This window comes from Copadichromis virginalis, linkage group LG7 (assembly GCF_057382275.1).
Source record: "Copadichromis virginalis isolate Kocher_CV1m ecotype Utaka linkage group LG7, C_Virginalis_male_GT1.1, whole genome shotgun sequence".
Taxonomy (NCBI): domain Eukaryota; kingdom Metazoa; phylum Chordata; class Actinopteri; order Cichliformes; family Cichlidae; genus Copadichromis; species Copadichromis virginalis.
Window position 1 is genome coordinate 18823165 of NC_140624.1, and position 26186 is coordinate 18849350.

Genomic DNA, 26186 nt, shown 5'->3' on the forward strand with positions numbered 1-26186 from the left:
TTAAAAAGTATAACACAGAGACACACACATCCAGAGAATAGAGATTTTATTTAGAAAAGCATCTGCTGTAGCATGTACATTTACCTGACACTTATAGTTTTTAAAAATATACACAGCTGTGTGCACACCTCAGCAAGTGATGTATTACAATAGTGTCATCTCAGTCTTGCTCACACTCTCTCTCTCTCTTTCTCACACACACACGCAGGCAGGCAGCACAGATTTATTCAAAAGCTGTTTTTAATTATTCAAGTACATATTAAATTCTGCACACTGATTCAGGACGAATGCCTAAAAACTTTTGAGTGTCACAGCTATGTCCTATAATATACTGCAGGCAGGATTTAAAAGTATTTTGGTCATGAAATGAAGGTGTAAAAAAATAATTACAGACATATTAAACCCACTTTTTAGAAGAAAGGATTCCTTTAAGATCATGAGTCTTTGTAGTAGTTGTTGAAGTTGATGCGAAGCAGGAAATCTTCTAAATGTGGTTGATAGCCTCTGTTCACCAGCTTGGTCACCACTGAGAGAAGAAAGGAAGAGACATTTTTTTTAATGCTTTACACTCAATGAAACCAGTTTTTCAGCAAAGTCAAAAATACTAAGACTGCACAGACTAACTTATTTATTGATGCCTCACGTGAACCCCTAACAAACCTCTTTGAGCTTAGAAGGAAGATAAACAAGCTGAACTTTCATTCATACAGACAAAACAACATTCCCTGGCCTTACCTTTGAAAAGAAAGTGAGAGTAATACTTGAAGGTATTGTACGACTGCTGCATGGCAATGAAGCTTGGGTGCACTGCCTCCCCCTGCTGTTTGTCCCAGGGCTGTGCAATTAGCTGGGCCCGAAACTTGAGGATCAGGCTGAAGATGCTGTGGATGATGTTCATGACCGGAGCTGCTTTCTCCGTCAGCAAACCCCTGGAGAGGCGACGAGTGCAAAGTTTAAGAGACATGACAAGAAACTTCGGAATGACTTTCAGATGGGCTGAAGTTCGACAAATACGAGTGTGATACTGACAACCTCTCCTAATGAGATTAAATCTTTCATGGAGTTCGAGTTAGCCTCAGATTCAGCTGGAATTTTAATTAACTTGTTACGTGGAGGTTTAATTAATTTTAGATGAAATTATGGGAGCTAAATGCTACTTTGACATGCTTTGCCCGTACAGAGCCTCAAGAAATGTTGTTAATCTGCTGAACTGCAGCTGTGATCACTCAAAAGGCTGATTTTTGTTGTTGAAAAATGTATTTCATTCAGAATTTTTGATCTTGTTTTAAATTATTTCTTGACCTCTTAAAATAAATAAATTCGCCCAAAAACTAGTACCTAATCTATGCATAGTCAACAGAAAAATCAAACGGCAATAATTACTTAAGCGGCATTTCCCCATTTGCAGTTCCAGCACTCACCTGAAGATGGCTCTGTTGAGGTAGTCTGCATGTGTACGGTGGATGGCATCTAGGTCGTTGGCAGTGGCCAATTTGGCTGTGAACTCACTCCAGGACACTTGCAGGATTTGATTAGCGATGTATCCCTGTATCACCTTGACAAAATGCTGCATCTCGTGTCTGTACAGCTGCAGCTGACGGAACTGCACCGAGCGACCTGCGCCTTTCACCAGCGCTGAGAGACACAAAGGCCATCAGAACAAGTTATGCTCAGTGCTGCAAGGACCTAGAACATAAACATCTGCTGGTTACAGACTCTGACACGCAAGGATTTGTGGCTGGTATCAAATCAATGCAATAATCAAAGCCTCCAGGCTCTCTGTATTCTCTTAGTGTAACAAAAGGCTATTACAGCTGACTTTGGGCTCTGGGAACTTGTAGCAATCATCTTTTTTTGTTGTTTTGTTTTGACTTTTTGACAAAAAGTCAATATATATAAATCATTACAGAAAATAACTGATAGCTGAAACTACATTTATGAAACAGACTTTGGTGGATTGTATTTCCTGCATGTGGGACATTCACCCAGTTTACAGATGAAAACTACTAAAGGATCTGCCTGAGTCATAATATTATTTCTGTATTATTAATATTAATTCATTTAGGGGTTTTTTTTTATCCATCCTATCAGGACCTCCATTTATGTAGTCTACACTGACTTTAACTGATCAATATCACCTAACCCAGGGATGCACACGGTTTTACAACAATCCCACAGGTCTGAGGTTTGCTTTGTATAAATAAATAAAAAAATCTCAACATTCTCTTCCATGTATATTTTATAAACCACAGCAGCACAACAGGGGAGATTCTGAACTCTTGCTTCTCAGAGGTAACCTGGAGTTCAAGCTGGGTTCTGAATCAGCAGCTCTGTCCTCTCACCTGTTCTCTTGAGGTGAAACCAGACATCACGGAGGCTCCACACCATGTGTTTGAGCTGCAGCAGGAACGAAAACAGGCGGTTGTACTTGTTCATGCAGCTGTCTGTGATGATGATATTCAACGGCCAGTCGACCTGGGAGATGTTGCGAGAAAAAAAAGAAGAAAAAAATGTAACTGCTGTAAGGAAGAACGGCACGTGGAGCTTTGAGTGTGAAGGAAAAAGGAGCTGAGAAAAACAGGTAAAGAGAGAGTGATGGATGATGTGGGGGAGGAGAGGAAAAAGGTGTGAGTGCAGAGACGTTGACAGAGGAGGTGAGAGGATTGTGAAGTTAAGCCAGAGTGGTGAGAGAGAGGAGTTAGAGGTAGAAGAAAAATTGGGTGGAGAAATGTGCGGAAACAAAGCGAGATTGACGAGGAGGGGAAGTGGGCCAGGACAGTTAAGACTGAGATCCACCAAAAACAGGAAGAGTCTGAGAGCCAAAGGAGGGAACGAACACTCAGGGCAATATGTGCAGCATTAGTCATTGTGCATGTCACCTAAAAGACGCGACTCCAATCGATCTATGAAGTTGAACCATTTAAGTGTGTGATAAGCTCATTTTCCACACCCAAAGCAGTTTGTCAAAACATGACAGGCTGTCACAGTCAAGCTGCCACTCAGGCTGAGACAAGCACACCCATGCAAGGGTACTCGCTCATTTACCCCATTAAAACACTCAGCCTCACCTTGTAGCGCAGCTCCAAGCAGTTAAGAGAGTCCGGGGCATGTGGGTGGAAGGTCTCGGGGAGGAAGCGAAGTGCGAAGGTGAAGTTTCCAGCCAAAGGCGTGTCCCCGTGTAAGCTATACTGCAGGGCCTTGCTGAGGATGGAATTCAGGACTAAGGGAGTTAGGAGCTCGCCTGGGGTTTGGCCACTGGCCAGCTGGGTGGGAGATGGGGGAAAGAAGAAAAAAAAGTAATGTGTTGTTGGGGCGCATGTTCATATTTAGAAAGAGCTGATTGACTCATTTAGGGTAAAAAGGAGTGATAATAAGTGAAATCTGCATTTAAGCTGGATAAACAAAACCTTCTGTCTCGTGAGCGTCAAGAGACAGGTGTACCTGATCATTTCATCAGAAAGGCAAGAAGGTGTTAGCAAAGGCTGTGCTTGTTAATTCCTGGCAGGAAGAGGTTGAAGTAAAGAGTCTAGAAATATCACACTGATGCTTCGTGTGCTTCAAAACAAGCAAACAGGGATGGAATTGGATACAAATTGCTTACAAGGTTAAAAGTTAAACCTGCTTCTCTTTATGAACGAGCCCTAAAAGCTCTAAACAGAAAAGCACAACAGCATCACCGCTGTGATATTCTTGAGATTGATGAAATATTAAATATTTTGCAAACCTAATTTTGTATTCGGATGTTTGAAAATGGTTCGCAGTACTGCACGGCCACCTTTATAAAGATTTGTACAACTTTGCTCACAGCAGATGAGCAGAACTTCAGCATTAGTGTTCAAGGTAAATCCTAATAGACGCTCCACTTTTGTGCAGAATCGTCTTTTTCATTTAAGTCCATTAGAGATCTTAACAAGCTCCCGACCAATTTGAAAAATGTAGGTTTTTAATATCTCTTCTCATCATCCAAAAAACTGTCCACACGAATCACCGAGCGCTCATCTTTTTAAAACCTTTTACAGCTTTTTCAGCCACGTAAGTACTGAGAGCATAGTCTGGCTTTGAATGTAAAGTGGACATGAAGATTTTATAATGTGTATGTGTTTTGTTGGTGGTGTGGTGCTGGACAGTTTTTAAGATTTCATGAATATAATATTATTTTGTTGTGCTTTTATTTAACGTTTATAGTTTATTTGTTATTGTGTCCACCTGTCCAGAGACTGCAGATGAACAAACACCAACTCCTAAAAAGAAATCTGGCTCTTTAACTGCTAAATACTCCAATAAATGTACTATCCACTTGCTATGTTAGCATGCAGTTAGCAAACAGTGGTATTTTAGACATTTTTAAAATAGAAAAAGCTCCCTCCAACCCCCATATATACATGTAGTCACCAAGTCTATTACTAATATCAAAATATTGATCTGATGCAGCTTTTTGGAAATTGGGTTATTGCAATTTACATGAGCGATGTTGTGAGATTATATGTGACAGAACCACAGTGCACACACAGGCTCCAGGGTACTAAATCACATTTGCAGGAGGACATACGAACCCTTAGAAACTGACCCTCTGGGTAATGAGGCAAGAAACGACTGCTATCTAACTGTGGCGTATACATTCTAAAACTGTGTTTAGAGTTATAAATGACCGGGGAATTTTCAAGGTTACCCGTGCCTGCTTTTTACAAGCAGACAACATTTAATACATGCAGCATAAATAAAACAAAATAAAAATAAAAATTCCCAAATGGAGACCGGGCATTTGACCTTGCTCTGAGATTCTCTTTCCTGTCCGCTGCTAGAATTCAACACCAGAGAGAAAGAGACAACCAGCCCATTTCAAATAAAGACAACAAAAAGATATGAAGCACAAAAGAGCGTCACCTTCTCAAACAGCAGATCGCTGAGGGACTGCGCAAATTCGCCGTCCTCCATCAGCAGGAAGTGGCGCAGCGCCTCGAAGTGTCTTTCCACACCGAGCTCCACAAAAAAGTAGTCCACCACGGCCTTGTTCACTAAAGATACACTGGGAATGGAAGGTGAGGAAAGGAATGACTAAGTTAAGTTGAGAAAAGTTTGTGCTGACTTGCAAATTTCATACAGGTTGTAGACAGTACAGGCATCAACCCTACTGAAGCTCGGAGAATATACCAGCATATTATTTTTCACCCCGTGGATGGCTTTCTATGTGGCATTACTTTAAATCGTCTCTCAGCAATTCACATTTATAAAACAGTCTGATTGTGAGAAGGTTCTCTTTCACTCAGAAGTTAGCAAGGAAGAGTCGAAAATAGATTTCTGTCAAACTCCACTGCATTGTCTATGCATGGAATAAAAATGTGTTAATAAAAATTACGAGCTAACACTAAATATTCGGCACTCTTTCTGTGTGCAGTGAGGGATGAGAAAGCCATTTCTTTTACACACAAAGGCTTGACTGCATGGGGTGCAGGAACACTGCAGGTGAAGACTGACAAGCTTGTCTGGAGTTCTGATGGAATCTTAAAATGGATGAAAGGCAATAAGAATTTAAACTATTCCTGCAGCTCCGAATATATACTCGACTACAGCTTAAGTGGCCTGAATAGAATCTATGAAAACTCACACTTGCATTTCTCTAAACATTGTATTTGGCTTTAAACACAGACACTCGGTACTCACTTGTTAAGGATGTTATTACCATTTTCTAACACAAACTCTTTTTTTTCCAGACACTCACTGTGTGATGAGCGGTGCAGTCACAGAGTGTTTTATAAGGACTGGCAGGGAAACCATCTCGCTGAGTTGGACAGCTGTGGTGTCTGTGGCTCTGTGGAGTGTGGGGTCCACAGGAAGGCCCCAGGGGCCCCGAGTTACCTGCTTCAGCAGCTGACACGTAGGGGAAGAAGCTGTGAGAGAGAGATGACAGGCATGCCGCTGAGGAAATATCACTCTGACGACTGCAAACAACAGTGCCGTGCCTCAAAGTGTAAAAAAAGACCCAGAGTCATTTAAGTAGGTGAAAATGGACTCAAGCAAAATGTATTTTTCAAACATTTAACCCTCTCAAGGCAGGCGTTGCTGATTTGCAACAGTTAAAAACTAAGAACCTGATTACCCCACATACATATTTTATGAGTTTTTTTTACTCAGAAGTACCACTGCAGGACTTGGTTGTGCATTAGCAACAAAAAGTTTAATTTGAGCCTGAGAGGGTTAAGCTGTTATGAACCAAATGATTAATCAACTTATTGAGAACCAAAGCCTATAAATGAATATTGCTTATACTTGTTTGTTACAGCCACTGAGCTACTACCTTAACTCTTTACCTATTGAAAGCCTCCTAGCAGTAACCTTTATATCTGTTTTCTGAACTGAGCTGTTTCTCTCATATTTCAGGCCTGCTTATGGACCAAAATGAGAAATCCAGAAACTATTCTAGTGGTCGTCAAACCACATTTTTATTGATATATACAGAGGTGTCAAAACCCATCATTAAGGATCCTGGGGAGGACATCAAATCTTCTTTATAGGGGTAAAGAGTTCAAGGTGCTCTGTAATGCTCATTTCCAGCTCCATATTAATAATATTGAAGTTGGTATCTTATACTGTGCCTCTGTCATCTTCTGAGAGAAACCTTAAGGCTGCTCTTTCAAAGAGCCTATTTTCTTCTGCCCGTTTGGCCATTACAAAGTTGGAAAAGCAGGTGAGTGGGGCTTCCACGGTCACAACCACCAGCTCCATCCCTCTGTGACATCACAAAGGTCCAGGAGTAGAAAAATGTGTCAGTAACTGAGTGTTGAAAGTTGTCTGAAGTTTAGCTTTTAGGCTTACTGGGATTATTTGCACATATGCTGACCTTATTATTTGAAACTTTTGGGAGTAACCATTTATTTGTACATATAGGATTAAAATGAAGGAAAAGTAAATTGGGTCTAATTAAAAATTATTCAGAATATATACAATTACCATCACTTTGATTTTCTTGAAAAGCTATAGCATTTACTGCAAGTTGATCCTGTCATTTTGGGGGTTTTCCGTAGCCTCATATCTTTCATAAAACTTCCTAAATTATTGCTCCTGACTTTGCTCAGTGGTGTGGAACACGTATTTGTCTGAGTAGATTTCCATGACTGATTTCACAGTAACTCCAGAAACAGGGATGAATAATAGCAGCATGACTGAATGTTGAACACAGAGTGAACAAGACAGGATATTACTCCACCGAGCCACGAGGCATCCCACCCGAGCATAAAGCAGACCTTTATGAAATATTACTGCTTTTTATGCAAACCTTTGCTTGCTGATGGAGCAAATATTCAACAGCCTCTGGATTTGCAACAGTCCTGAACATGTAAAAATAATTGTTTTAATTTACATCAAGTATGTACCACAAGACTAGGCTGTTACACATTTTCACTTCTTTGCAATTTGAAATGATGTTTTAAAAAGATGTGCCCAAGGCCTACTTGGCGTAGGCTGCAGCTATTTTAATTTCTACAAGAACAGATTAGCCTTAAAGTGCTTCATGTGCTGAGTTTCATCTCATTTTCAGCAAAAAGAAAAACATAGCAGTTTTAAAGGAATTATTTGTGGTTCGTTAATGGCACAAATTAATATAAATAGTATTAAAAATGGAGAGTAAAAAAAGCTCTCTTATAAAATGAAAAGACAAAAGTACATTCATTATTATAAATTGTTGATATTTACAGCACTTCTGTGAGTGCCGTTCATGTAAAATTTTGAAACGAACCTTTTTCAGCTACTCGCTAAGTATAGACAGATAGGCAGGCAGATTAGATACACAGATAGATAAGCTTATTATTTGAATGCACTGAAAATGCATTTGAAAAGGTTTTATAAAACAAAATCCTACAAGCCATAAATTGAAAATATTCTCTTGGGCACAAAAACATCAATGAGCCATTTAAATAGGAACAAACTGTTTCCGTTTTGCTGCTGTGCTGGATTTTGAATGCCAAGTACAAACTGATCAATTACACCATATGCACCTACATTATGTTACCTCTTATCCACAACACACAAAGGAGATGCCACGAGATGTGGCCAGAAATACTGTTCCACCCCACCCCTCCACCCCCACCCCTATACAAGTCGCACTTCACTTTGCCCTCAATAAACAAGTCCCAAAGGAGCCGTTCATTTCGAGCCCTTGATATTTTCAACTAACCCATTAGGTTGTAGCAGTCCTCATACTGTTCCACCTGGTATTGGGCAGCCAAAGCCAAGAGGTATTCCTGCTCGGACTTTTCTCCAGGGGACAACCCTAAACAGGTTGTCCAGGACCCCATGCCCTCAGCCAGCTGCTCACTGGGGCATTCTGACACAAAACCTAAGGAGAAGTGTAGACTAATTACTTTTTACAAAGAAAGAACATAATTTGCAGTGACGTCTCAATTTACACTACATGAAAAACACTTTACACTTCCAGCTTTTCACACCTTCATGCAAAGAGTCAGGTGACACAAATTTTGCCGTTACAATAAAACGGTGATTATGCTAAGCTTCACATGAAAATGCTAATGTGAAAACAGGGTTAACAGGGGTAATACACTTCAGATATACTACTTAATACCCCACTACAAGCCCCGAGACAACAACGTGGATACAAGGAATAATAATTTTGCAAATGAACACTAAAGAGCTTGGGTTCAATTTTATATCCTCAGAGTTTGTAACATCTTAAAAATTACTGAGTGTAACATGTGGTTAATTACATGAAAGTCACAACAGAATGTGTATGTGTATAACACAGGCTTTGTTTCGTACCTTTGTTGTATTCATTGCCCTTTACTTTCTGCTGATTTCCAGTTTCTTTGTCCTTCACCACACATCCAACACCAAGTGAAGAATCTGACGAGTGTCCATAAGTACTGCCTGGCAATGGGGCAGGTTGTGGCTCAGTCCCCAACACCACACAGCCTATCCCCAGTGTCGAATCAGACGAGTGTCCATAGCTGCTGCCTGGCAGCGGTGATGGAAGCGGTTCACTTTGAGAAACAACACATCCAACACCTAAATTTGAGTCTGAAGAATGGCCGTGGGCACTGCCGGGCAGAGGAGACCGCTTGGGCTCATCTCCTGAAACTACACACCCAACACCTAACGCTGAGTCTGATGAGTGTCCGTAAGAGCTTCCAGGCAAAGGCGACAAGGAAGGTTCTGCTCCAGATACCAGACAACCTGGCTGAAGGGTGCTGTCTGAAGCGTGCCCGTGCTTACTCCAACGAGGTTTTGCTTCGGGAACGTTGGACACAAACTCACCAACCTTTATATTTGCGTCAGAGGAATGACCGTGGATGCTGGGAGCAGGGAGTGGTACAACAATCTCCGATACATTTTCTCCAACTTGAATATGAGCATCTGAACTGTGCCCGTGAACACTGGGCGAAGGTAGAGGGGAAACTACATCTGGAATGAGTTCCCCAACTTTTATGTGGGCATCTGAGACGTGGCCGTGGACATTTGGAGTAGGAAGAGGAGCGACAAACTCTGAAACGTTTTCCCCAATTTTGACGTGAGCATCGGAAGCGTGACCATGGACGTTAGGAGAAGGTACAGGAGCATCGACTTCTGAAACATGACCTCCAATTTTGATGTGTGAATCTGATGCATGGCCGTGGATGTTCTGCGAGGGAAGTGCAGCAGTTACCTCTGATACATACTGTCCAATCTTTATGTGAGCATCAGAGGAATGTCCATGGATGGTGGGTGAAGTTTGACTGACATCTGAATGAGGACTGGAGAGAGGCCTGTGAAAGTCTGGCAAAGGAATATTTTTTCCATCTTTATTGTGTGTGTCTGAGCTTTGCTCTTTAGCGCCCGTCTCCTGTGGCTCCACGCCACCATCATCAGAAAGACTTGTCAGGACTTTGTGATCACCTTGGTCACCTTGCACAGTTGTAGTGGAAAGAGCCTTGTTAACCACGTCATCTTTGGATTGTCTGTCTTCTGGTTTACTTTCGAGAATCCCTGTTTCTGCATCCTGTTGGAGTATAGGTGTAGATTCCTTTTGTTCGTTGCCTGTATTTGAGCCACTCTCATCCACCTGCTGTGCTGAGGCTTGTGAAGGTTGCGCGCACACACTGCTCTTTTCAGACTCCTCTGGGGTGTGCAGGCCTAGAGAGCTGGACTGAGAGGCTCCGGCTAGCAGGCTAGTTTTGGTTACAGTTTCCTGGATTTGAGGAATTTTCTCTTCAGAGGAGATGTGAAAGGAGTGGTTTTGGATCATGTCAGGCAGGACTACAGGTCCCCAGCGGGGCCTGGGCTGGACTGACGCTTGGCCAGTGATACCCTCAAGTGGACTAAAGGGGGCACTGAAGTCATAGTCTACTAGTGGAGCTGTAGGACAGGCTTTGGGTAGGTCAGAGCCAATCTCCTGTAGAGCCATATCTACCTGCTGACTCTGAGACTTCGGAGACTTGGGAAGAAAGTCACCGATGTCAATTTCCTCAGAGATGAGGGCAGGGTCCGCTGTAACCTGTGCAATCTTTGGCGAAGGCAGATCGTGTGGTGGTGATACAGCTTCAGATTCTTGAGCCTTTGTTGTCTGCTGCTCTGACAGCTCCTGGGTGGGAAATTCCTGTCAAGATATGTTAACAATTCAATATTATGTTTCTGGAACACACATCAAGTGACATGAAGTGAAAAAAGACTGGATGTTCAAAAACTAGCTTGTTGTTTGTCGTGGAGGAATCTGTTGTGCTGAGGGAGCAGGTGACATTACTTCCAAATAAGGTCTCTCCTGACCCAAGGGATATTTTTCCAGTATGGCCTGGAAACAAATCACAAAAGGTTCGGTTACAAAGTTTTGGTTATATGTCTTTGTTTTCTATTCATTTGTAACAAACCTGAGTTTTTTGCCCGTCATCCCTGAAAAAGTGAGCACGAGCTTCATCGAGTCTCATTCGCTGCACTCTCCACATGGCTCGTCTCTCTCTGCGAGCTGCTTCCTCCGATAGACGGCTGTACTGAGCGATCAGCTCCTTCCTAGAATTAAATAAATGGAAAAAAGAATGTTAAAGTAGCTGAAGGTCTTATCCTCAGTCGCTTACTGAAGTCTGCAATAAATGCTTGTATAAATGGCCCTGCCATTCCCGAACTGACCATTAAGTGATTTTTTTTATATTTGTGCTAACGTTTTATTCATATTTGTGCATGACTGTGATGTATCCAAAATGTTTGCCCCACCTGAGCTTGTGGTTTAGAGGGACTCTGAGAGTACTGGTAACCTGTGTGCTTATAATACGTGTTGGCTTTAATTAGAACTAAATTCCTCAACAAACTACAGGCAATTAATCAGTAAGACCTGCAAAAACATGAAACCTGTGCTTTCCTTGACAAAAGCCTTATTTATCCACACATGAAAAGAATTTAGTTTTTTGCCTAGCACAGCAAGAACTGCACTACTTTTTTATTCTTCATCCTGCAGCTGAAACACAATAATTTCCCTTGTGGGATCAAAAAAGTATCCGTTTATCTATCTATCTATCTATGGACAGTTAGAAGGTATTTATATTTTGAATAATGCAAAGGTTGCACCAAGGGAGAAGTAAGGATGTGAACTGTTTGGAGGAAAAGCTGTAGATGACAGGTGTTTTTTTTTTAAGCTATGGTACCCTCTGATCTCGGCCATGTCATTGTAGTAAATAAAAGCTTAGTGTTCACATTATTTGCTCATGGTGCTGAATCAGTTATGGAAATTTGGCACATTAAAACACGGGACACAGAACTGATGTCCCATCATGTTTGCCTGAGTAGGTTGATATAGTTTTTTCAAATAAAATCTTAACAGCTGTAAAGGCAGTCAGACCTAGCTCTCTGCTCCAGCTGCTCCTCCAAAGCTTGAAGTCTCTTTTCTCTGTCCCTCAGCTCTCTGGCAAAGCTGAAGTCATCCTCCTCCTGCTTCTTCTTGGCTGCACTTCTCCACTGGCACCACACGCACATACATCATTACTGTTTATCACATGGTCTTTTCTTACTATCTGAGGATCACATGCAATACCTGACAATACACAGTTTAATCTAGGCACTCCTATTCACACACTTTTTTTTACCCTCTCTCTCTCTTTCATGTCTTACTACCTCTTGCTCCTGCTCCAGGTGCTGTTTCAGTTCCTCAAAACGCTCCCTCTTCTTGGCCTCCTCAGCCAGACGTTGTGACACCTGGCGCCCTACAGGAGGCGGGGGAGATAACAGTGAGCTGTTTACCCCTCCACACACACAGAAAAGTACATAACATTCTTGTCTGCCTCTCGCACACACTTAAACAAGACAACATCACCATCTGCCCCATATAAACAAACTCAAATATGCCCGTGCCAAGACACGCAAAGCGCATCAGGCTGAACACTCCCCCCCCCACCCAGCCACCACTGCCCCCCAACAGTGCCACACATCCTCTGAAGTAATAAATGATGTGAAGAGTGAGAGCTAAACTGTGCAAGTGATGATTAGATTTCACAACCCATGGTACTGGAAAGTATTCAAAGCCTTCCTCACTGCAATTGCCCCATGCATCTCCTCTGCTCTCCCGAGGGGTGGGAATGGAGCTGAAGGAAGCTCTCGCATTTAGCAATCAACAAGCGAATCAGGCTTATACTTAGAGTTGAGCCATTTGTTAAAGGTATACCCAGCAGGATGTGGGTTATGCATGTACGTCACGCAGTATATAAAATTCTACTTACAGTGTATGTATATGTGTGTGTGTGTGTGTGTGTGTGTGTGTATATAAATGTTACACTGACCGCGGATGCTCTCCAGGGTTTTGGCTGCTGACTCTCTGACCTGATTGATCAGCTCCTGGCGTGCCTGCTCTGCCCTCAGGGCCTAACAATAGACAGAAAAAAAAATATCATCATTAACAAAGATCTATGTCCCTGCCCTGTCTCTCACCTCTCCTCCCCCTCCTCAGCTAGAGGCTCACACAAGATCCGCCATACAAGCCAGGTTGTTACACTAAATCAAGTACAAGCTCGAGACTTCATCCACATCATTTTAATGACTGGCTGCTGAAATCCTCTGTACTTGAAGAGCAGTGCCACTTTGATGGATTGTGTAATGTAAAAAAAAAAAAAAAAGCGGAAAAAAAAAGTTCTCCTTTCTCTTTGACTTACAGGACAAGACCTGTAATCAAACACTGTATATAAAAGATGGACACACCCTCTGGATCTAAAAAGCATAGAAGGAATTTCTGTAAAAAGATCATTGTCTGGATATGAATTTGCTGAATCACAGAACAAGATTTTAAGCAGTGGAAGCGTCCTGGTTTCTGTTTTTCAGTCTGATTACTACTAACCAATCCTGGCTTTCTTGGCATGCAGGCTAACAGTCAGCAAAAACTTTGGACTGTATTTGCTTAACTGCAATCCTGAAACCATCAACTGCTATTTGACAGTAATCACAGTTTCCATAAGTTTAGTAAAACTAAATTACATTTTTTTTTAGTTTATTAGTGTAATCTGCCTAAGGAGGATGTATTAAGACTGAGTCAACTGCCTTCCCAAACTGTTGTGTTTGTATTGAAATATCTATTAAATTTACTCCAGCTGGTAGTGTAAGACTGCACACCTTTGGACCAAGAGTCGCAAGTTCAACTCCCGCCCGGCAGTGGTATCTAGTAAGGGTCCTGGCTATTCCCCCCATGCTAAAACCAAGCCCTGAAATGGTGCAGCCATGTCTGCAGCCTGTCTGCTTGGAACATTTCACTACATGTTGTACTCTGTATGATAGCGTATGTGACGAATAAAGGTTCTTTGTTGTTGTTGTCCAGAAATGGAAACCAAACTGAATTGAAACAAAAGGTAAATAAAGACTGAAATGAATTAATGAAACAAAAATACAAAACTAAACTGTGTTCACAGATTAATGTGAAAGAACCCTAAATCTGCATATACTGTTCATTTGGGAATAGACAGCCCCATGTAGTCCAGTGTAACTATTGTGTAAGTCTGCAGTATCCTCATTTTTTAGTCAGATACAACCCCCTGTTGTTGTATTCCGTTTCAAAAACCTAGCGAGACAACTGCCAAAACGCCAAACTTAGGCTTTAAATGCTAGTCCACAAACCAATGGATGGCATCTTGGTGGCTATGTCCATATAAATATGGACTACATATAGTCTATGGTAATGATTTGTCTTGTTAAAGTTCCTTTTTCACTGCCTCGACTCTAGGCTATATAGCTGAAAAGCTCTCATAAATGTAACTGATGATTTTGAGCAATGAGAAAATCTCAGACTCAGAAAAAAAGAAGAAGAAAAACACATCACAGACATCTAAGATGCACAAGAATATCCATGTGTGTCATTACTTGTTCCTCCCTGCTGATAGCACTGTGCTTTGCAATTCTCTCCATGCGTCCACGATACACTGCACAGTCTCTCTCAATCTCCTCCACCTCCTGGAGAGAGAAGGTGACAGCGATGCGGGGTACTGGCAGCTCTGACCAGCAGATGTAGTGCTGTGGACACACAGTTGACAGAATCTTAGTATCATAAAAAGAGGGAAAAAAAATTTCACGGATCAATTCGGATGACTCATTTGGTGGATTTTGACATATTTTATAACCCCAGAGTTTCTTTCATATTAAAATATGTGTTACCAGCTGTCTGAAAATGTAACTCATTTTTACAGCTACCAGCACAACACAAACTAGCAATGAATTTAGGATGATGTTGAAGACCGGTATGGGAATGAATTTGAAATAGAAGCTATGCAATGACCTGGTTATGGTGGTGCTGCTTCTAATTAAAAAAAAAAAATCAAAGTGTTCATTATTCCATCATACAAATCTGTTATACTGTGTTTAACGAAGAAAGCATAATGCAGACACTGTAACTGGCCTTGTTCCCGTTTATGATCTTATGACTAGGGGTGGGTTTTTATAATCGATTCATCGATTAAAATCGATTCTGGCTTGGATAACGTAAAATCGATTCATTAAAATCCTGAATCGATTTTTTAATATAAATTTATTTTGTCCGAAATGCCAGAATCTCTGGTGACATCTCACAAAATTTCAAGAACCACCAAACAGTAAATGAGAGCAGGTACAGGGATTCTGCACATAGACTTAAACACACAGCGCGACCCGCGGATCAGAATCAGTTAGATGTCGCCTTTCTCACAGTCGGGGCTGAAAGCCGACAGCTCGCTGATCCGGGTCCGCGCTTTGTGTTCACGCCCTTTATGCGCTGATTCTAAAGCTGTTAGTTTGATCTCTCTCCAAACAATATTGACCGAACCAGCAGCAAAAGAAGATCCAAACGCTTCACATAAACATCGTCATGAATTCACTCTGTTTTGCTTCCATTGCGATGCGCAGCTCTCTCTCTCTCCCTCTCTCCCTCCCCCCTCCCCTCCCCTCTCTCGAACAGTTTCGCTTTCTTCATTATTCGCTTGCTTGTTACGCACCAGTCTACCGTAGTTTACAGCGCTGTCGGCCGCTGTTTTTTTCCCTTTTACATTCTTCCGAAAAGAAAGCCTCATTTCTGCTGTTCAATACTGAACAAATTTAAACTTTTTAATATTATTCAAAATGCAAAATGCTTAGCCGTGTGTCTAATAAAACCGCTGTAACGTCAGAGGTAATGTTCATTAATTAATGGTTTTCTTTCGTTTTTGATGTACTGCAGAATATTTTTATAAAATCCCAGGCCAGGAAAACCTTCATGTTTTTCTGTGTTTTATCCTCAGCTACTTTGACACAAAGGCATCTGCTGTGATGCTCACACCTTGGATAAAGTCTTGCGAGTGTCAGCTTCCTTTTTATAGATACAAAAATATGTAAATGTTCTGATCTGAATTATACTTCTGACTGTCAAAATTTCCCAGATTTAAATCGAATCGAATCGAATTAAATCGAATCGTGGATCGAATCGATTTGGGACCTTGTGAATCGGAATTGAATCGATTCTAGAAATCAGTGACGATACCCAGCCCTACTTATGACTGCATGGGATTAAATCAGAGTCAAACCTTCAGAAACTGTATTAATTACTGCCAAAATTGAAAAACTAAAATGGATATCAAAAGATCCCCTGGCCCCAAGACTTCAGAAATGAATAATTACATTGCCTGTGACATAAGACACTTCACAAAATATGGAGAGTTGTTTTTTTGGGTTTTTTTGTTTTTTTATCTAAATCACACCGTGCCTCTTGTGCGTTTGATTGTTTCATGTAATTATGTTACCATGAATCAGTTTTTGTACTTCTATTCAAATATGTATGGTTTCCTTTGTGCGCTTGTTTTGCATATCGGTTTTATGCTGTACATTGCATTACGCATTTCATTCAGAAGATAACGGTAACAAAGTATTTCTTTAATTAAAGACATGGATTCATGTGCCATATCAGCTAGTAAGCACATTAATGCCCATCACTTCACTCTTGTGTTTTTAATCCATAAATTCTTCCTAGGTATTGATAACTACCCTGCAGGCTAGAAAGACTCAAGCATCAGGGGAAAGAACAGAGAGAGGAAAAGTTACAGAATGCCAATTAGAAACAAAGGTCCTACAGCTTAGGTCATGGAGGTCAGACTGTAAAAAACATCATGCTGGGCAATCAGCAGGTAGGGAAGTTATGCAAAATACATTTTCATGAAAACTTCACCACTTTACTGATTTTTCCCCTGGTTTGCTATATAAGTGATTCATTTACTTACAATTTTTTGGTCAAATGTGAAAACTTTCTACATTCTCTTGTTATGATACTAAAGTGAATGAATTTGAAGCTTCAACTCCTGGTTGACAAGAGGCGGACCAATTTACTGGCAGGCTAATCTTTTTCAATTTATCAGGATGTGTATTTATGATGGTTAATAAATGTAAGGAAGAGAAAGAACAACCACCCTTCAACCATGTTGACGGTGCATAGTTTGTCCACCAAAGAACACTCTGTCAGTGTACATACGACTAATGAAAACCATTGGAGAATATTTTTGACAACCAGCTGAGTGATTTAAAAAGTAATATTTCATGATACCTAGGACACCAATAGCAATATTATTCTTTCCAAAGCAGGAGTCAAACATGAGTATGGAAGATGAAAAATCTGCCTGACAATAACAGGAAATGTATCACAATTCTGATGACAGCATATTAATAAAGTTTCAAAGAGACCACGTTCCCATCTGTTGCAGTAATGATTGTTTTTTCCACTATTTCTGGCCAGTATGGAGTTTCAAGTGAATAGAATTTGTACTGTGGCATTTATAATCAAGCACATACAGCCAGTTCAATTGATATCAACAGCAATAACAGAGGAAAAATGGCTAGGTACTTTTAACCATTTCTCAACATGTTTTCTGTATTTACAAGACTCAAAAATTCTATACTGGGCAAATTAAGAAGGCTATCTACGTTATATGTATGTATATCTACATAAATGTGGATCTGTGAATGTGCAAAACAAACCTGTGGGCAGCAGATTTTGAGGAAGTTGATAGTCTTTCCACACACATACACATCATTGGCAATGTGTCTCAAGAAGACTGGCACACAATCCTCCACATCCTTTGAGATCAGAGTGTAGCCTTGGACCCAGAAGTGTTTGTCTGCAGGAATTCAAAGATGTCTATTACATGTTGTCCTACAATTTAGAGTAAGTAGTTTTCGTGGTCCATTATGCCTCTTATAACAGCACATCGTACCCGGCACTGAAACATCTTAAAAGCAATGGTGGTGGAGTAATACCCAGCCCATGCTGGGGCTGAAACTTTTCCTTATTAGTATGACTTACGGGGCATGGCAAAACTCTGGCTGCTTGAATTAACTCTTGGAAATTGTTAGCTCTTAGCTCAGTGATCCTCAGCAAAAAGTATAAGAGAACATGAATGCACGAGGCTTCCAGAGCTCTTTACAGAAAGCCCGCGGCTTGCCAAGAAAGCTTAGCTGCTGATTGCTTCCTTGGCCGATGGAGTTCGAGGAGAACAATGACATTTGTGTGTCCTCCAAAAAAGCAAGAGTGTGAAGTGCAGAGGTTCGCTGCAGGAGTTGATGAGGTGTAGCCGATGAGCAAATGGACCTGTTAGTCAGACAAAGCTGAGGTGGTGGTCTGACCTTGAATGGGGTGTTGCATGACGTACAATATTTGGACAGTCTTGATTCATGTAGCAGTATATATATGGAGTAACTGTCAAAATGGAAATAAAAAGAAATGTATACAAAAATGTTTACAAAAAACGAATAAACTAAAATGGGATGCTTTCACGTACAATTCTGCCTGGCTAACAATTTAAAAACCAGAGAACCAAAAATCAGCAAAATCCAAAAGTTGATACCATCAAACGGCAAACATTTTTTTCTTACCCGAATAATTAAATTATCAGCCAATTAACAAAAATATTTAGTGGTTAATCATCTGTTCAACTGACTAATCAATCACTCAGTGACTGGACTGACACACATATCTTCATACACGTCACTACCAAGCACAATCTCATACACACACTCACGCACACCTTCATGCACCAACGTACTTTTTGCACAATACTCACTCTTTTGCACATCTATTGCACTTTTGCGTCCTCACTGTCTTGTGTCTGTATCGTTGCGCTCTGTCTGGTGTTGCACTGTCTTTGTTATGTTTTTTTGCAATTTTTGCACATTGCACTTTATGTAGTCCTGCGTTGATTGTCTGTTATACATCATATGTAGCACCATGGTTTGGAGGAACGTTGTCTCGTTTCACTGTTTACTGTACCACTGCATGGTTGGCATGGTTGCCACTTGACTAATATTCAATTATTCTCAAATGATTCGGTGAGATTTGAACCCTGGCCTTTTTCTTTCTTTTTTTTTTTTTTTTATTGTTTTTTTTCTGATCCTTTAAGGACTACACCCAGGACTGTTAACAATAAAAAAATAATATATAGCTGTTCATCTTCTGATAATAGCAACAACAATCAAATGACAGATAAGCTACAACAACATTTGTATATAGTAAACAGCTATTGTAATGTTTATTTTTCAAGTTTTGATATTAATGAAATTAAAGCCATTACACAATACAGATAAGATGACCACAGATGAAAAATTAGACATGACAATGAAAAGCAGTGTGAGCAAAGCAACATACAGAGACACACAAAGTCCCTCAGATCCTGCAGAGTACAAACGAGTCTATTTTGGCCTCAAAGCCTCTTTGGTCTCTTCTGGTCTCCCCAAGGGATCAAGTCATTAATAAAGTCATTAATTTTTCTGGAAGCAAAAAATAAATTCAGCAGGTCCATGTGTGTCCATGGCAATTAAACCAGAACCAGAATAGTTGTACCAGCTAAAAAGAATAAAGGACCACTACTTATTTGTATGGCTTACTGAGTGAAGATATCTCTGATTCTTCCAGCTGGGGTATCTGATTCAGTTTCCCACTGATTATCGTGCAATAACGTCATGACAGCTTTTATAGACACAAGGACAAATCCTACTAGGCAACAAACGCTGTAATAAAATCTATTTTTTTCTGCTCAACTATGTATCTGGCAGGTTTTTCATTTTCAGAGCCTGGAGACCGAAGCCAAGGTTTTGATACGGCGACATGTGTGTATATGTGTGTGCAAGTACTGTGTCTCCTCACCTCTGTAGCTAAGGTATTCCTCATTGACCTGGATCATGAACTCTCCATAAACATCACGAAACACGCCACTGTACACCCAGTCAGACACAAACCTAAGTGAGGCACAGAAAAACAAAACAAAATAGTGGTGTCACTCTTAGACAGATTTATCAACCATTTAGCTATATCACTAAAATAATATAGGATATATTTTGCTGTTTTCAGGATGCCTGTCTGCACGGGGCGCATAGAAACTGACCGTGTATAAGGTTCACAGCTGCTCTTCAGCAACGAAAGAAGAACAGGGTAGTTCTCGTTGCTGCAGTTATTCTGTGCTTCATTGTACAGGTAGGACAGCAGTTTAACACCCTGAGGAGAGCCACACGGCACTAAGCTGACAACTCATCTGATAGGCTAAACACAACTGTGATAGAAGACATATTGCAGTTTGCAGATAAAAGAGCACTCACCACAGGGAAGGTGGCCTGGCCTGCACCCAAAGGCCCATCCACACAGCACAGTTCTGACAGGTATCTTAGATTAAAAGAAAGCAAAGCATTTTTGATTTGCTGATATTTACATCAAGGTCCTCTTTGAAAGGATATGGCTGTACTGTCAACTAAGTGAGGTGGAGGTTCAAAATGACAAAGTTAACACCAGAAAACCAGCGTGTAAAAAGCATTTGACCTCACCTGAGTTGGCGACCCACTTTGCGGAAGAGAAAGCCAATGGTCAGCAGGCTAAGAGTGGGTGGCGTACTAAGAACGCAAGCCCTGTAGTAATGCAGATACTTCCTCAAGCCACCGGTAAAAGCCTAAGAGATGGAATATATGTTCACAGATTAAAATGCATGTGGACTTCTTTCTGTGTTGGATTTTGTTGCCTGCTATGGACTGCTTCATTTAGGGCACTTTAATTTTTTTCTTTCCCTGTTTTTATATATTATATAATATTTTTAGACGTATTTATTTATTTTGCTGCGTACGCAAATAAGATGCTCATGTGTTTGTCTCAAAGTGCCCATTCAGGAAGATTATTTCCAATTTCTGAACACAACACTATTAACAACAGTACAATGCAAGCAGAGAACTTAGAGGAAATAATTTGCAGCGTTAGTGGTATTAACGATGCTTATGCAAACATACCTGGAAGACTAAGCCCTTCTTGTCAGCACTCTGCAGAGAAAAGCGGCTGAGCCTCAAATAATAGGTGCCGTACTGGGCCAATTCCCCCAAGAGACGAGACACGCTCTCTGGAGAGGCTCCTGACACACACACACCGGGCCTGACGTCAAACTGAACACTCTAAGAAGGGAAACGCATATTGACAGATGGTGGACAAAACACAATAAATAACTGTACAGTCTAATAAAATCCAATAAAACAGCCCGGCAGCAAAGACTGTCTTTAGTGCATTCGATATTGAATTTTGCCAAGGCTGTAGAAGAGTCACGTCCATGGTGATTTTTGAAGGCACGGCTTCTGCTGGTATTATTTTAGACTGCATCACATAATCTGCTGTGTGTTATTTTTGTTATTTTTTTCTTTCACATTGATTTTTTTTATAGAGATATTTACAGTACTTCAAGACAGCACACATCTGGGGGCCTTGATCCACAGCCTTGATTGCACTTGCAGTAAAGAAAACACCTATGTAACTATAGAAACAAAATTTGACCTCAAGGCAACCCAATGAAGGAGGCAGGACTCACTTAGATAACAATATACACATACACATATATACAATATATTCTTTATATAGTTTCAAAAAACCAAAAGTGGGCGAGGGTGATGATTATTTATTTGGTTTGCCAATTTTATGAGAATACATTTAATTTCCTTGCACTGCCATATGCCCCTAATGCATTCTGCCGTCATTTATAGCCATCCTTGTTTCTCTCCTCTGCTCCGGCTTCACTGTGTGTAAAACCACTCACCATAAGCACAGAGCAGGGCAATGAAGCAAAGTAAAGATTGCATTACTCGAGTTGAAGACAACTCGCCACATTACTGCAACTGCACAAAAAGCTTCCCAGCAAATGTTAATCTGCGTAAAACAACAGGGGCAAATGACTGAGATTTGTCGTTATAACAAAGAAGGAAGTGGGAAAAGCTATGTCTGCCCCGTACCCCCTGGGGCCCCACCAGCAGCAGTCAGCCAAAGGGAAACACTGATGTTAATCATAAAAATATGCCGGAGAGTCAAGATAAGGAATTGAGAAGTAAACAAGATAAGTAGGATGCACTTTATGTTGTAAAAATAAGTATAATCTTCCGACAAAAAATAAGAATTTAATGGGAAACAATAAACTACCAGCAGAGCTCCCCTGGGTTTTTGTGTTCAGAATTAGGAATATTTTATTTTATTTCATGATCATTTAATCAGGCAGCTGACTTAAGCATACACTTCACACTGTTACATTTTATGAGTCAGTACAGCTTGTTTATATGCACGAATTTCCCATTATATCACATTCCAGCTTCTCCTTTTAATCTGTTTTTCTATTTGTAGCATGTCACGGCGCTTTTAGTTACTTTTATCACTTCTGCCTGACAGACTACTAAAAAACAAAAAAAAACAAAAAACAAATAAAGTGCATTTTAGAGACTAATAAAAGATAACGAACTGCACCTGGTTGAGAGGAAAAGTAGTAGAAGCCACTCCAATCAGGACGTTAAGGAGATCAGACACCAGTTGCTTCTGGGAGTCCAGGGGTAAGGGGAGGACAGGAGACGGTGTGCTCGTGCTCACCACCCTCATTTCACCCTCCCAAAGCCGATAGAGCTGATCAAAGGCCTCCCTGCCTCCCTCTGTTAGATAGAAAGACTCCCTTTTTCCAGGTGGGCTAGTGAGACAAACGAGGCATTCAGTTCAGTTTTCCAGAGGGAAGAAAAATACAAAACCCAAAAAAACTAAGCAAGTGGGCCTCTCCAATACCTTGATGACTCTGTAGTTAATAGTGTATGTGTCATTATGTCATTTTCTAAACTAAAGGCTTTGGTTTTATTCAGGATACTCTTGAATTCAGTATCTACCAGCTAAAGTGGATTTCTGTTCATTTATATGTCACAGATTTTGTTGTCATTTAACATTTAGATGTTTATTTATATTAAACCTCACAACCCAAACACAGACTGGTTTATTTTTTTCAAAAATGCTTTTTTTCCACATTTTCATTAGTTTGGCATCTTCGGTCTTACAAAAACGTAAGCAAGCTTCTATGATTCAATCTATCATTATTTATATTTTTTTCAGCTTTTTCTGGCATTTTATAGACCCATCAATTATTTCAAAAAGGCAGAACAATAAAACTATGAAAAGAATCAGTAGTTGCTCTCATATTATAGTGAGGAACTAGATTTACAACTGTTAGTGGGTTACAGCTGTTTTTTTTTTAAATACGAAAAGAAGTTTGGCATGCTTACAGCATAATCAAATTGACACATCACTTACCAGCCAACAGACTCCCAGCAGCGGCGTCTTCCAGGCTCAAATGTGCGTAGAGCCTCCCAGATATCAAAGTCTGGAATGGGGCTAGGCTCTGACTGAGAGTCTGGGGTCAGGTTGGAGGCTGACTGGAAGCCCTCATCTTCACACTGATCTAAACAAGGAGGCACCTGCAGAGAACAACAAAGAGAGAGTGCATAAAGCAATGCAAAGATAAATTATTTAAATCAAACACTGTGCAAATATGAATACGCTGAGCTGCTGAAGTGGACATATGATAAAACAGCCTAAGCTAAACTAAATATATTACTTAAGGATATAATATGGTGTCTTACTCGTATCGCCAACCCTGTTACATCAATATTACTGGGGATTGGAGGCAGATCTAGTCTTATGTCCATGTCTGAGGTGCGAGTGTGCTGGAGTGCTCCAAACAGGGTCAGCCTGGTCTCCTTTTCAAATCTTTCTTCTGCTTCTAGTTTTGTTCTCAAAGTTAGCAGTCCTGTGCCAGGTGGAGCATCCATCAGCCTCTGAGTTCCATACAGACTCTCCAAAGTCCCCCATTCCTCCCCACACACCAGACCCCATGCCCGGGCCTCCAGCCTCTGCAAGTCCTCACTTTGGTAGCTCCATGGTTGAGGCATCCGCAGCACAGGCCTCTCTCTTCTCATATAGTCCCTGCTGAACGAGGTAGGGGGAGGAGGTGCCGACCCAGCAAGGTTCACAAGAAGGTCAAGGACTGCATCCACTTCCTTCAAACCAGAGTATTCTCCCTCCGGCAGCCTCCCGAGCTGCTCTTCCAGCCTTTCTGCTTCCTCTCGACAGCCAGCCACACGTAAATCAAAACATATCATCAAGACTTTATTTCTCGGTGGTGTATTAGCTGTGGCACTCAGTCCTGGTGCAGGTCCTTTGGTGCCATCTTGAAACAGGTTAGACAGGAGGGCACCGTAGGCACGTTTTTTAAGAGCCCTGTGGAAACTTTCTCTTGAGACTCCTCCCAGTGCTCTGCGCTTCCATGACACCCCAGAAAGGCTGCAGTCACACAGGGCACTCAGCAGTTCAGTGATGCTGCTGCTGGTACAGCTGGGCATCATGCAGTTGTTAAGGCTTGGGTTCATGGTAGCTCTCTTGCCTCAGCCTGTATGAGTAAAACAAACAAGTTTTAGGTGATTGCTTTTAGAACAACTGTAACTATAACAGACGTTTTCCTAACAACACATAGACATCAGACAATAACTCAGTCCAACCAACACTGGTAGACATATTACTGTTGAATACTTCCTTTATAAACCACAGTATACGTACGTGTGTGCGTATGTATCCTATACATAGTGCGCTTACTCTGGCTGTTTTTATATGTATACTGTGTCAGCTAACTAGCATCACCGTTAGCCTTATTAGCTAACGTTTGAGATATCAAACGGCATGTTTTTGTTTCTTTAGCAAGCCCTGTGCTGTTCCGAGCTAAAACTATATTTCCTTCTTGTAGTTTTCTATCTTCTTGGTATAGTATTATATGTATTAATTCACCTGAAAATTTGAACCTTGCATCCACCTCCAGCGACTCCTCCCGTGCATGCTACCGTTTGTTGTGACCAATGTACCTCTGCATCGATTAGCCTTCCAGCTACGTTTAAGCGCAATAACAGTCGGACCAATTATATATTTATTTCGATTTTGTTTTTGTTTTTTACTTCAGCTACAAATTAATATGCAGTGTTGCTGCACTTAGGAGCTAAAAGCAAGCTAGGCGCCTCATTCATCTTCCATCGTCCGCCGCAAGGAAACAAGAAACAGTAGATCTGCCTCCCCCTGTCTCTGATTGGACAATCAAGTTCTCCTCTGCAAACGACTGGCTAATGATACTGCAGAGGGCAGACTGATTGGTCCGTTTTGTTCGTCTGTCAGGGGATGAGAAAAGTGTCATTTGTAACCGCGCTTTTGCTGCATTCAGGTGTTACACGAAAAATGTACTTTTGTCTACTATGACAGGACACTTTTAAGTAATTGACGATAATTATTAATGAACAGAACTCTTAAAATGACAAAAAAGAGATATCCAGAGAAAACACTTTCAAAGCTACTGCAGCCAGTACTGCAGTTCTGCTTGTTTGAGAGTAAAATCGTTTATAAATAGACCATTTCAATGATTTATCAGCAAAACACCTAAGCGGTTTCCACTACTTATGGGTGAATACATTCTAATTACAGACCTGATGGTTGAATATGGTCTCCTCTTTTCGCTGATCAGATTCCTGAAAAAGTTGACAGGCACTCATGCAGCCTCCAACAAATATGCATTCCTAGTGTGAATGCAGTTAATGACCTGGGTCAAAACTGATAGGTTCAGTTTCCCAGAAATGGATCAGGCCTACTAACCATACCCCCGTCCCCAATGGAGGTCTTTGCTGAATTTATCTTTAAGTCTAAGACTAGGAGTAATCCCTGTCGGAAAAACCTGCCGATAGTTCTTGTTTTGCAGTACAGTCCAAGGATCACCTGCAGCTAAAGTTGTTTTAGATTTAAGTGGGCTTTGTCCCTCATGTTTGAGAAAAGAGTACCCCTTTAATGACCAGCATGAGCAGTAATCAGAAGAATTACATGTACTCGTGACTGTTATTTTCCTTTAATTATATTTTTCTTGCACACATATCTGACAAATGAAGTGGGAGGCGCTCTGTATGTACACCTAATTAAGTCGTTATAATTACATTTAAAAAAGCATGTAGTGATATTGATGGCTTTTTTTTAATTATTGCCTATAATAACTTGTATATCACACAATTAAAAACATTTTGAGGGTCTTTTTTATGTGTGTGATTTTTAAACATCAGTAAATCAGTTTTCTTGAGATACTGCCGCCCCTCACTACTCGTTAGACTCAATAGTTAAGTAGACTACAACCAATTTAAACTCAGACTAAGCTTAATAAAATCCCACATGTGAAAATCCAAGCTAACTCAACGAGATATTTTAATATGCTCACAGGATATGAGCTTAGAGAACCCTGGAGTCAGAAACTGCCTGCGCGGTTTTAAATTATTCATCAGAACAACTGTTTAGAATGACACCACACCATCATTGTTTTTATTTGCTCCAAGTTCTCCTCCTCCTCCTCCTCCTCCGTCCCTAAGGCAGAGAGAATCAAAGCCAAATCTCGTTAGGAGGTTTCAAACGT

General features: G+C 40.8%; 1 protein-coding gene across 1 annotated transcript; it reads right to left on the reverse strand.

Moving 5' to 3' along the window:
* Positions 1-29: 29 nt before the first annotated feature.
* tubgcp6 (tubulin gamma complex component 6) lies at positions 30-24821 on the reverse strand. Its single transcript, XM_085462343.1, has 25 exons — positions 24539-24821; positions 23341-24146; positions 23012-23175; positions 22190-22403; positions 20704-20862; positions 20251-20372; positions 20029-20092; positions 19818-19927; positions 19580-19671; positions 17419-17558; positions 14311-14460; positions 12747-12828; positions 12085-12173; positions 11813-11928; positions 10851-10989; positions 10727-10774; positions 8770-10582; positions 8171-8332; positions 5720-5888; positions 4885-5026; positions 3069-3263; positions 2343-2475; positions 1422-1635; positions 736-929; positions 30-526 (listed from the first exon to the last, which is right to left on the reverse strand). The coding sequence occupies exons 2-25, from the start codon at positions 24124-24126 to the stop codon at positions 435-437; spliced, it is 5589 nt and encodes a 1862-aa protein (XP_085318469.1). The 5' UTR covers positions 24127-24146; positions 24539-24821; the 3' UTR covers positions 30-434.
* Between the last annotated feature and the right edge of the window lie 1365 nt (positions 24822-26186).